Here is a 13,457-nt window from a genome sequence, read left to right on the forward strand (position 1 = left end):
TATCTATTTACGTTGTTTCAACGATGGTGAGGTGACTTGATCTTAAGAAACGTAAGATCATTCATAAACATAAATTCTAATTACTGGAAAGATTAAGATGATCATAGTGGGTTAGATCATTGTGGTGATTGCCTATTTAAACCTTAATGTTTATCTTTTTCTCTGTTTTTATTCACAAAGAAAGAGCAAAACCAGAAAAGCATTAAATGTGTAGGCTTAAAATTTCAGAATGTATTGTCATTACCTCTGTCTTGTTAGTCTTATCTAAAAGTGTAAACCATTTTAGAATTTTGTGTTACTTTTGGACATATTTTTATGTAATGGAAGGGAATAAGTTGAGCATTTCTGGGGAAAAGATGGGTACAAATTAAAAATTGATGTTACTCTTTTTGAAATGGGTCAGCTTTTACATGACTGTTAAGTGCTGCCTTTTAAATTTAGTAGAAATGTTAAATGTGGGGATTTTTCCTTTTATTAGAACAGAAGCAACACCAATAACAAGGAAGCAGATAGCTTTTAACAGATTTTAGGCTCTAGGATATTTATGAAATGTGTTTTTGGTCTGGATAATAAAATGAAACATTTCTTATCAAATAAGACTCTCTCTCTTTAAGGTTATGAGAAGACTGATGATGTTTCAGAGAAGACTTCACTGGCTGACCAGGAGGAAGTAAGGACTATATTCATCAACCAGCCCCAGCTGACAAAGTTCTGCAATAACCATGTCAGGTAAGAACTACCAAAGAATGCTTGGGACTAGCTATTACAGCAGAACTTGGGAGGACATCTCCCCTGCCGGACCAAAATGAAAATGCTTGCAAGGAGCTTTCAGTTAAATCAGTTTAATATTTAAAAGCTTACTGGAGGCAGTGTGTTTCAGCTGTTTCTCCATCTTCTAGCCAAGAAGGAGATGTTAATAAGAATCTAGTAGCAGGAAGGAGAAGAAGGGCTAAGCAGCCATATGTATGCTACCAATTCTAGTTACAGTATCTGAATAATGAAAACTGTTCATGGGTATGTGCCATGGATTAATAGACCCATGAACTGTTGTTTTTGATTAACAAGTTTTCACCTTTTAAAAGAAGGCTTTGCAGTTCTTCACTTAGAACTCCTTTTTGTTAAATAGTCTTTAAATACTGGCTTTCGATACTTGCAAAATTTCATATGGTGTCAAGGAATGGAAGGTGTGAGAATTACTTCACTGTTCTATTTTCCTTCCAACAATAATGTAAAACTATTGCTGTTATAAGCACTATTCACTAAGTGGCCTCCGGAACCAAGTGAACACCAACCCCCTTCCCGCCACACGTCAGCCCAGTAGTTTTCTGGTGACCAAACTCCTAGATTTGTGAAATGACCGTTTAAAATTAATATTTACACCTTCAAATTCTACAGTAACTTTTCTGAGCGTAAGGAGTGTGACATGTGTCCCTTTAATCTCCTTTCTATTTAATTAACAAGAGGAACATTGGATATTTCTGAGACCTAAATGGTGATATCTTTCTGACTGTGGACATATCTGATGTGTTTGGTGTGGAGTCCTAGCCAAGTTTCTAGAGGAGCCATGAAGAAAATTCAGACAGAACCCCACAAAACTCCCCATTTCTCTGACGTTATCCAGGGAAGTCCCTCTATTTGATGTTTCTGGTCTTGCTCAAATTGCTGATTTTTTTTTGCAAGATTTTATTATCTATTAACATATTATACACTATCTTAACTAAAGGTGCTCTTCTTTGTAAGCTGTTGCTAGTAATGATAACAGGATGATTGGCCAAAGAGAACAAAAGATATTGTGCAGAAAATTAAACTCTTACTATTTAGATAGTTCCTTTCACTCCTTTTCTTTGAAGTTAATGACCATTTGCAGTATTCTCCCGATTTAAAACACAGGGCATTTGTTCATCATTTAATTTTTTATATGGCGATAATAGAATTTTGTAAACATGGGTGATAATTGTGGAGTAATTAACTTTTATACTGCTTTTCATTTTTGTTTTCTAGCACTGCAAAATATAACGTAATCACATTCCTTCCAAGATTTCTCTACTCTCAATTCAGAAGAGCTGCTAATTCATTTTTTCTCTTTATTGCACTGCTTCAGGTAAAGTCATGTTGTAAAACCTTAGCTCAAAGTCATATGTTCAGATATTAATAAATGTTTTCCTTAAGCCCATGACCAATCTTCTGAAGCTTATCTAAGCACAGAGAGATAAGCTGGTTTGGTGGGCATTTCCAGCTCCTGCTGCAAGCTGAGTTAGAATACTGCTGCTACCTTATCAAGCCTTTTGATTCTTTTTGTTTTTTATTCATTTTTATCAACTTATTTTAAACATTCTGTAAATTTAATGTGGCGGGGACTGTTCATTTTGGGTAGTAAAGGAGGATGGGACTTTTTCTTAAACTAGTAAGTTATTTTAGTAACAGTAACATTGTCAATTCTGAACCTTAGAATGTAAGTTACCATTTAAAATTTTTTTCATTTTATATTTGGGTTAGTTGTAATTAGGAAAAAAGTTTCATTTGATTAAAAAGTAGTCTATGTTCATGCAAAAAGAATAAGAAAACACAACAAAGAAAAAATTTTATAACTCTTATTATTCTACCACCACCAAGAGGCAATTACTGTCTTAAAGTTTGGGTGTTTATCCTTCTGTTCTTTTTTTTTTTTTTTCATCCCAAGCATTGTTAATTGACTTACTTTACAAAAAGAGGATCTTAAAGTATATATGTCTTATCATCTGCTTTATCCATATAATAATGTGTGGATATTTTCCCATATGATTCATTGTGTTTCTAAAATAACATCCTTAATGGTTGTGTGAAATTTTAGTACATGGACATGCTGTAATTTGGTTAACCAATCCCCCTATGTAGGTGTTAGTCCTACACACAACTGCTTGCTGTGAAGCTAATTAACCCTCTCTCCCAGCTACATGCTAGATACAAGCAAATTACCTCACGTAGTGTTAGTCTACCAAGATGGTAAAATCAATGAAGCATATTTTAAGAAGCTCCAAGCCTTTGTTTTTTTTTAAATGTATTATAAACCTAGTTCTTACTGAATTTCTCATCCTTTTTTTCTCTTCCGATAGCAAATACCTGATGTATCACCAACAGGTCGCTACACAACACTGGTTCCTCTCTTATTTATTTTAGCTGTGGCAGCTGTCAAAGAGATAATAGAAGATATTGTAAGTATTTGTTTTTTCATAAATAAATGTAACTCTGTTGTTTTTATATACATATTTTTAAAAATTAGTTTCTTCCTAAGTTAATTCTTGACACAGATTGTTTAAAATACCCATTCAACTTTAAAGTATTGAAAATATGCTCCCAATGGTATATTAGTTTCTGCTTTATAACAAAGTGAATCAGTTATACATATACATATGTTCCCATATCTCTTCCCTCTTGCGTCTCCCTCCCTCCCACCCTCCCTATCCCACCCCTCTAGGTGGTCACAAACCACCGAGCTGATCTCCCTGTGCTATGCGGCTGCTTCCCACTAGCTATCTGTTTTACATTTGGTAGTGTATATATGTCCATGCCACTCTCTCACTTTGTCACAGCTTACCCTTCCCCCTCCCTGTATCCTCAAGTCCCTTCTCTAGTAGGTCTGTGTCTTTATTCCCGTCTTACCCCTAGGTTCTTAATGACCTTTTCTTTTTTTTTCTTAGATTCCATATATATGTGTTAGAACACACCATTGTAAAGCAACTATACTCCAATAAAGATGTTAAAAAAAAGAATAGATATATATGATAACTGAATCACTTTGCTGTACACTTGAGACTAACACAATGTAAATTAACTATACTTCAATAAAAATTTAAACATAAAATATGCTCCCATCCCTAGAGTTAATTCCTCTTGATTGCTATAGGATTAATATTACAGAATGCTTATTACATGACCCCTTAGGTTTGTACCTTTGTAATGAAATAAATTAATTTGAATGTAGTAATTGGCTTGGAGAGAAAACTATATTTGCACAGTTTTCAAGTATGCTCAATTTTCAATGTGAACATTATTTCAGGTTAAACATGGTAACCTCCAAATTCTCTAAATGTAGAGTTTTTTGTATTTTTTTATTTTTTCATTTATATGCCACAGTTTTCACCTTATTAAATACCTTTGATTCCTTTTCATCTTATTTTAGTAGTTCTGTTTCCTTTTATTAAAAGAAAGTAACAGCAAATTTGCTATTTTTATTATTCTGTAGTAGTAGAGAAAAGGGGAAATCAGTTTCCCCTTTATAAAATAAGTTGCCCAAAATAAAATCAGACTTTCCTTTTTCCTGTTTCACCGTTATTTTAACTACTTTAGTTGAGGAAGCTAATATTTTTTTTCTGTGCCCTTTAAATACATTGCCTGTCTGAAATGATCATCTGTCAAGCCTTAGGCAAGTCAGATGGTAAGACAAGGAAAGGCTGAGACATTCTTTAGAAAGCTCCAATTTAAAGTTGTACAAACATTGATATTATTTTTGTAAAGAATCAAATTGGGATCTCATGAAGAGCACATGAGCTGTAACATCACTAGGCATATTAGAAATTGGTCAACTAACCATTTAGATCATCAGCCTCAAAAACATCCAAGTGTCTAGGGGTACAAGCAGAGGGTGTGTGTGTGTGTGTGTGTGTGTAAAATATCATAGTCCTCTAGCTGGAAATGGCATACTTGCTGGGGACCACTAGCTGAAAATTTAAGGGACTCTCTTCTCACCTGTATAACTCCACACAGAGTTACCATCCTTTAAATAGTACTTGCACTTGGCAGTCCTTAAGGACTGGTCTTTACTACAGTTTTGTCTCTTTCTTTGCCTTATGTATATTCCCCTTTCTTTCTTTGTTTAACCTAATTTTCATTGAACATCTCTTATTTGCTAGGCATTGTGCTGTCATTTTTGCAAATTTTTAAAAATTTAATTCATTCAGTAACTTTGCAAGTTAGATTTTTAGCCGCGTTTTAAAGGTAAGAAAGCTGAGGCTGAGGTTGTGTAACTTGTGCAAGAAATCAATGGAATCAGAATTCCATCCCATCCAGTGTTCTTCCTCTGTATTATTGTAGCAAGTCACCAATGATAATATTAATAACATTTATTGACCTTCTGGGTTCCATATACTTGCTCTATGTCCTTTTAATTTATTAAATCTTATAACAACTTTAAAGATTATTGATATTATCCCCATTTTAAAGATGTGGGAGAGGAGGCACAGAGGGGTAAGTTAACTTGCCCAAGGTCACAGAGCTAATAACTGGGGCTGTCAGAATTCAAATAAGGCTGTTTGGTTCCAGAGCCCCTGCTTTATAATCACTGCTCTAAACTGCCTTTCCTTTTTTTTCCCTTTTCCCTAGCAAAACTATAAACTCTCTAGCTATGGTTTCTAGTATCTCTCTCTATGAAAATACATGGTAAATAAAGTAGTAGCCAAGAATTTTGCTTGTTTTTAACAGAACTCTTATTGGCATATGTAATAACTGGATACTATTGGAAAGCAGCTAATCAGGCAGTTCCTGAAGGATGTAATAATAGTATTGTGGCTAAATAAGATATCATGTGAAGTAGTTTTCCAATAAAGAAAAACAGTGTTAAGAAATTAACTAAAAATGTTCTGTAAGAATGGTTTAATAAGAAGTTTATGTCAATGTATAAGGTGATAGAAAGTTTGAAATGTTACTCCCTAGAAAAGGAAAAACAATCAGATAATCATTTAGATAGTTGGACAAAGAGTATCTTTATCAGTAATTATAATTAGTACATATAATTTTTCATTTATTCAACAAAGATATGTGAAGCAGTACTTAGGTGCCCAGCATTCATTAGGGTATGTTTTAGGATGTGTTAAACTTTTGCTGCACTAATCAAGTCCCAAATGTCAGGGGCTTAAACATAAGTTGATTTTTCATGTACTCAAAAACACTACAGGTTTTTGTACAGGAGGAAGGGAGGGCAGGAGGCACCATTGTTCATGTAGTCATTCAGGGATGCAGCTGAACCAGGGCTCTGCTGTGTGGGATATTAGTGGTCACCAGAACAGAGGAAGGGAGAGAATGGAGGTACATAGAAATGGTGCATATCACATCTGCTTACAGCACAATATTAGAACTAGTGACATGACAAAAGGGAGCTATAATCTCAGTGTCCATAGCAATAGAGGAGAATTAGATATTGGCGAATACAGTAATGCCTACCACTCTTACATCAGTGAATGAAACAAAGCTTACATTCTAGTAAGCTTTCCTTTATGTTCTGTTAAACAACCTTTTTAAAAAAATTTTTACAATAACACAGTAAGAATTACCTAAGACTCAACAACCCCAGTGCATTTTAACTCTCAATGCTTTGGACACCTTAACATAATATGATTTCCTATTTTTGTGTGTAAGTAACAAATTACATATACACTTACTTGAAAATATAGAATTATTGGAGAACTCTTAGTTTAAAAAAAAGCTGCATAATGTCAAATGTTAATTCTTATGGTAAGAGTCAAGGTTGTTTGTTAACTTGATAATATTCACCTTTAAACGCATGCCTTCTTTGCTATACACTTGTTCACTTAAACACTGATAAACTTTATTCATTATAAAGCAAATACTTATTTAAAATCTACAGTGTTCAGAGGCCAAATCCTGGGAATATGCCAGTGAGTGAAAGTAGTTATGATCAAGCTTGCAGTCTAGTACAGGGGACAGACGTTACTCAGGTAACCACACCAGCTATTAGGAGAATTAAATGATGCACTAAAGTCCTTAGAGCGGTGCTTAGTATATAATTAGTGCTGAATAAATGTTAACTGTGTGGTCATCATTCAAAGATCTTTTTGACTAAAATATAGAAAATGGATTGCAAGGAAAGAAGAGAGGATTTTGGTAGTAGTTGGTATGAAAACATAAAGATGTCTTAAACTAAGTGGTATTGTAAAGATAAAGAAATATGGAAAAATGAATTCAATATATATTTAGGAGTAAAATTGACAAGACTTATCACCATCTGAAATGCTGTATATCTTACTCATTTTATTAATGTTTTATCTATAACAACTAGAATGTAAGTTCCATGAGAGCAGGAGTTTTTGTCTCTTGTTCATTGCTGTATCAGCAATAGTAACAGGGCCTGACACAGTATTTTGTTAACATTTATTGAATGAAGAAATACATTGGATGGGAGTGAAAAGGAAAGAAGGTACTTACGACTCTCAAGTTGCTGGTTTGTGCAAGTGGATGGTATATGGTTCCATTCTGAGACAAGTACCTAGTCTTGGGGGTTAAAGTCAGAGATTGCCTTTTGGACATAGTGTAAGATGCCTTTGAGACTGCCAGAGGGAGCTGTCAGGGAGGCAACTGGATATAATAGTCTGGAGTTCAGATGAGAGTCTTGACTGGTATAGTTAGATAGATAATAGTTATCATTGAAATTACAGTTATGAATGAACTAAGAGAGTAGAGAGTGAGAAGTGGAGAGGGCAGGGAGTAAGCCTTGAGGAAGTCCATCTCAGAGAGATAAAGAAGGGGCCATGGTGCAGGTAGAACACCTGGGTAATGATGTCTTAAGATATGTCTAGGTGGGGAAGGGGAAGGGTAAGCTGTGACAAAGCGAAAGAGAGGCATGGACATATATACAGTACCAAACGTAAGGTAGATAGATAGTGGGAAGCAGCCGCAGAGCACAGGGAGATCAGCTTGGTGGTTTGTGACCGCCTGGAGGGGTGGGATGGGGAGGGTGGGAGGGAGGGAGATGCATGAGGGAAGGGATGTGGGAACAGATGTCTATGTATGACTGATTCACTTTGTTATAAAGCAGAAACTAATAAAAAAAATAAAAAATTAAAAAAATTAAAAAAAAAAAAAGATATGTCTAGGGAGGGAAGGAAGGATTTCCAGAAGGAAGGGGTAGTCAGTACCACATGCTTAAGAACCATAAAGTTCATGGCACTATTTATACAGTAGAGTTTATTGGACCACTGTCAATCAAATATTGATAATATTAAATAATTCACTAGCTCTCAGTGATATTAAGTGAACTCTGATTACAGGACAGTAGAAGTATTTGAACTCAGAAAATAGCTTTACTAATTTCTTCTGAACTATTAGTTTTAGAAGAAATAGGATCCCTTTCGGATACAATGTAATGATAAGATTAGAATGTACCTATCTGGGTTGGATTCTTATGTATATTCAAAACAATTGTTTCTTGACAAGTAACCTAATTTATTCTGTGGTGGGAAGGCTGAGGAAGGAGAGGCTCCTATATAAGAATTCTCTGCAGATGGAAAGAAATGTTCAGGATCTCCTTAAGTTTCACTAAGATTAAATTTCCAGTTTAAGTGGAGGGTTTCATTAATTAGCTTTTATTTGTCTCCTTCAGTTGGAAGTCTAACCATTGTCTGTCATAGATGTGCGTTGTTTTGGAAATATTTGCACTGCCTTCAGATATCTAAATTTGCCTTGGACCAAATTTATTTTGGACCAAAATTTATTTTGGGTTACTTCCTAATTTTCTTAAGATCTTTATTCACACACACACAAAAAAAAGAGTAAGTATTTTAGAGTTTTATCAATCATAAAATATTCTCCAGTGATGCTACAAATTTAACAAATAAATAAAAATTTATTTAAGAACCTTTGCTGGCAAATCGTGTGCTTATTACTTTTGGAAGCAATAATTTGACTATTAAAAGTCTGCATTGTTACACTTTTATTAGTGAGTGTTTTATTGAGAAAGAATTGTGGTGTGTTCCTGCATATGGATGTGGCAGGAATCATTTTCAACAAGCCTTCCACAGAGGCATTCTGAATGCCTTATTTGCATTTTGTGCAGTTCAGTGGCTGATTGTTTGGATGAACTGAGCTCACAGTGTCAGCTATTATGCCACTCCTCGTCAGCGCTGCTGTGTCTTGGAGTGCTCATCTACCAGCCCAGGCTTTTCTCTGGAAAAGTGTTTTCATTTGTGCCTGTGATTCTAAAAACCATGTTTCTTCTCCAACGGGGAACTTAGGAACTCATTTTATTACACTCATGCCAACCCACCTTGTGGTCAGGTATGCGCAGCTAAACCTGACCCTGGGCTTTATATGATAGCATCTTTGAGCTCAGAGTCAGTTACACTCAACACGTTTCTTCAGCATCAGCAGAGGCTGATGTGTTATGCTCGATGCTGTAAGTTTAGACAGAAGCCGTGGAAAACCTCTAGTTGAACCGTAGAGAAGATAGCCTCCCCTGGCCACTCAAATTCTCACCTTTCCTCTGACCTTCCCTTTCTCTTTCTTACTGCTATAAAATCTTGGCTTTGTAGCTTTTCAGACTCACCCACCTAGACTTAGACTAACTCATTTGTTTACCGTTCTACTTTTTTCTTGCTTTGGGAGGAGGGAAAATGAGACTCAGTGACTTGTGGTAGTGGGAGAGGGGGCTGTAGGGGAACAGTGGGGAGAAGCAGCTTTGTGCAAACGGTAGATATATTTGGTTCCCGTCATTGACAGACATCGGCATGTCATTAAATTATAGAGGATGTACTCAGCTAATTAGATAATGAATTTCATAAGAAACTGAAAATCTTTCAGTACCATTATTAAATGGTAGTTATTATAGGTAATTCTCATGGGCAATCTTCTTTTTTAAGTAAGTTATTTAAACAAAAGTCTAAATTAGCCTTTCAGCTCCATCTTTTCTAGTACATTAAAATTTTAATCATGCCTGTATGATAATGTAAGATCTCTCCGAGGACCACACCCCTGTACTCCCAGAACAGGAGTAGCATATAAAGATGCTATGGATTGCACTTTCAATTTTAAAATTCCTGCATACCCGGATTATTCCCATTACGACACCCTGGGCGTACTTATAAAATTGATATGGGTGTGAAAGGATAGAAGCTTTGAGAAACATAAGTTTTAAAAATCTCTCTTTTGTAATAGGTGCTATCTTGTTTTGTTAATCTCATCCACTTTTTCACAGTTTTTGCTTTTTTGCTTTTAAATTTTAGAAACGACATAAAGCTGATAATGCAGTGAACAAGAAACAGACCCAAGGTAAGAATTCTACATTTTGTTTCTCGTATCTGTCAAATACACTCATAGTAATATATACAAATCACTTCAATTAAATATAATTCAACTGAAAACACTGTGTATCTCTTAAGTTTTTGTTCCAGGATAGATTCTTCCTTTGTAGCATTTATTAGCATGACACTTAAATTCACATTAGAGTGATTTACAGGGGTAATATTCATAGTTTTGAAAAGTAATATTTTTAATACATTTTAAGTGCCTCATAGCAATGTTCTCACAAGTACTGTCCATAAAATCTGCAGTTGTTTTGACAGTGTTAAGTGCTACAAAATGTCTTTGGGTGTGTGTGTATGATCTATAGATGTACTCTAGGTATGATTTATAGAAAATAATCAGATGTGATGTTACTTGAGTAAAAGGTATATTGGAAGCACTTTGAATTATCCTTTACTTGCAGAAGATATATACTCCAGAAATAAATAAAACAGTTAAAACCAGGCCAGCTTCTGGAAAGCACATGGCATGTTGATGTGGCTCTTTTGTTGTGGGTCTCATTTTGATGGAGTTGAAACCCAAATGACCTTCAACACAAGCAAATAGACTTTGTGCTCTCAATTTAAAAAAAAAAAAAATACCCAGGAACATGTGAAACAGACATCTTACCCCATCCCTGAGCTTTCCCAGTCTGAGAATCCCATCTCTCTCTGAAGTTCCCTGATGTGATGAGGATCAGCCATGTCTGCCAAAATTAGCTGGTAATTAAAAACAATATTTTTATATGGCTCTGACTTTTATGGGACTCTGTCAAAATACCCTGCTTCTCTTCTTACCACCTTCTACCAAAGGGATTATCTGCTGATCTTTGATGCATTTGAAAAAGGTACATTTATTAAAGTATCACCTAATAAATATGTACTGAGATTATACTTATTACGGGACATATGAAAAAGTATAAGATGAGAACTCTATAAAGGTGAAAAATGATCTTGTGTGGAAAATGAAGGATTTGGATTACGTGATCTCATTGTCTCTAGATTTTTGTGGCAAATGCTGGTTCCTGTGGCAAATGCTCTACGAATTCAAAAGCAGGAGAGAATTGTGGCGTAACTTGAGCTAGATCTTGAATTTCGGGAAAAGTTTGGATGAGCAGAGGCACCTGGGCAAGACGTTGCCTGTGTGCCAAGTGAGGAAGGGTGAAGAGAGCTTTTCCTGAGCAGAGATGAAGACGGCTGTTGGATTGCTTTGTGGAACCACTAGAGTGCCAGATGGGGAAAGGAGATTCCTGGCAAAGGGAAGCAAAGACATGATCAGAAAGGTAGACCGGGGTCAAATTTTACAAGGCCTTGAATGCCAAGCCAGGAGATTCCAACTTTTCTTACGTATGCTGAGTAGCTGTTGAAGGTTTACAAACCAAAAAGAGATAAGGTAAACATGCAGATTAAAGTCGGAGAGCAGAGTGACACGGAATAGGGGGCTCTTAGAAGCTTGAGGACTAAGCTACTCTAGGGGTTTAGGTGGGAAGGGACAGCCATAGGTACTGAAAGGGGGGAAAAAAAAAGCAAAAATGTTTCAGGTACTGGTATTTTTGGCAAGTGGTGCAGTTTTTGCATTTGTTGCCATGTTGCTCAGAATGTTCAGTAATGGCTTTTGAACCAAAAATATGTAACTGTTTTTTCCAATACATAATGTGTCTTGTGGCAGAGGGCTCCTATCCTCAGGGACTAGCAGTTACTTATTTTCAAGCCTTGGCACAAGAAGTCAACATTGTACAGTTGAAGAGTAGCCGTCATAGCCATGTTGATTTAAGCTACCACGCCTTGTATGGGTGGGTTCTCTGATTTTCCAGGTACTTCCAGAAATACTCCCTTTTTGCCCACTATTCAGAGAAAAGATTATTTCTTGGTTCACCAATTCATTCTGGATTAACAAGATTAGCTCTGTGGTTAAAAAGTGAGAGGAAAGTCTTCTATAGTGTAGAAAACTCATGTCAAAAATAAAATATTAAGGCTTACATATAAAAATCATTTTAAGTCAGAATAGTTGGAAAGCCCATGTTCAAGAAATTATGGTCTTTAGTTTGCTACTTGATTGTTTTCTAAGAGAATCGAATCGTTCTTTCTTTTTCCTTTGCCTAGTTTGAGTATTTGGTCATCTTTTTGATTTTGCAGTTGATAGGTGATAACAAATGTTTGAGTAGGATACTATTTGCTGTCAGATAACTCAAATTACTGATACTTTATATGAAAGCCATCTGTCGGTAGGCCAGACTGAAATTCAATTTGCTTTCCTGAGTTGAGGCAGGAAGTGGTGTAGGAGTGGGAAGGGGGTTATTTTTGACAGGCAATTAATCATGACAGATATTTTTAGTATTTTACTTAAATTTCATTTTCTAAATGTTTATCAAGACCATGTAATATATGAGGATGTCTTTCCCTCAGCTTCAAATATTAATCCTCCTATATTCTTAGAAAAATGAATATTTTCTCTCCTTATTTTGCATTGAGGCACTAAAGAGTGACTTTTTTTCTCTGTCATTCCCTAGTGACTTCAGAAATACAGATTCATGATTTCACTTACAACATTTTCAGTGGACTGGTACCTGTCTGATGCCTCATTTTCACCAATTAATGAACTTGATCAGGGGTTTCTGCAGAGGGCCGGTCTTCCTCATCTTTGTGTCCTCACAACTCTAGCCCAGGGGCCCGTCCTTAGCAGGTGCTCTATGTGAGTGAAAGAACCACTCTCTGTATAGATACTTCAGTACAGATAGGAAGCAGGAAGAGACTAGAAATGAAAGGAGCCTCCTTGAAAATTCATTACCTAGGGTGTGAGCAAGATGAAAAGCAGTATTTCCAAAACACTGTGTCCCAGACTGTTCTGCAGGCGCTGATAAGATTAAAAAAAAAAAAACTAACATGGTAGAAGTTCTTGCCTCCTCTTTACTGTCTCTGTTGAAGTCATTATGTCATCATTTTACTCTGCTCTGCATCCTATGAACACAGCACTGTGTCCACTTATCACTTCCACTGCCAAAAGCCCAGAGCACTGCCGTATTCAGGACCCCCAGGTTTTCCTGGCATCTAAATTTACCTTATTTTCTCTAATTTCTTCCTCAATATTTGAGCTCACAATATCTGACATACCCTCCCTCCGCGTGTCTACATACACACAGGAGGCAGTCTCTCACTCTGTGTCCTAAATTGGGTTTTCTTGGCCAAACTTATCTCTGCAGAAATTTGTTAATTATGCATTTGTAATTATCATTATAATATGTATATTGAAGCCAATCCCCATAAGAATTTGTTGTGATTGAGCTAGTTCTCTTTTTAAATTGTAAACTTATGCTTTTACTTTTTGTGGAAAACTGCTATGGCTAGTATTTCAAGTGGAATGACAATTTCACATAAAGTCACAATATGGAGGCCTGGGAAGGATGGGGTTCA

The 13,457-nt window shown here is 35.9% G+C and overlaps 1 protein-coding gene across 3 annotated transcripts in view; it reads left to right on the plus strand.

Annotated features, from left to right (window-relative positions):
* Window positions 1–13,457, plus strand: part of ATP8A1 (ATPase phospholipid transporting 8A1) — a 235,941-nt gene that overhangs the window by 36,022 nt on the left and 186,462 nt on the right. For all 3 annotated transcript variants that reach the window (XM_081225745.1, XM_081225744.1, XM_081225746.1), the window contains exons 2-5: window positions 615–729; window positions 2,002–2,101; window positions 3,093–3,191; window positions 9,990–10,035. In XM_081225745.1, the coding sequence (XP_081081871.1) occupies window positions 615–729; window positions 2,002–2,101; window positions 3,093–3,191; window positions 9,990–10,035 (360 nt within the window). The remainder of the gene's footprint in view (window positions 1–614; window positions 730–2,001; window positions 2,102–3,092; window positions 3,192–9,989; window positions 10,036–13,457) is intronic.

This window comes from Mesoplodon bidens (assembly GCF_964165515.1).
Source record: "Mesoplodon bidens genome assembly, chromosome: 1".
NCBI lineage: Eukaryota > Metazoa > Chordata > Mammalia > Artiodactyla > Ziphiidae > Mesoplodon > Mesoplodon bidens.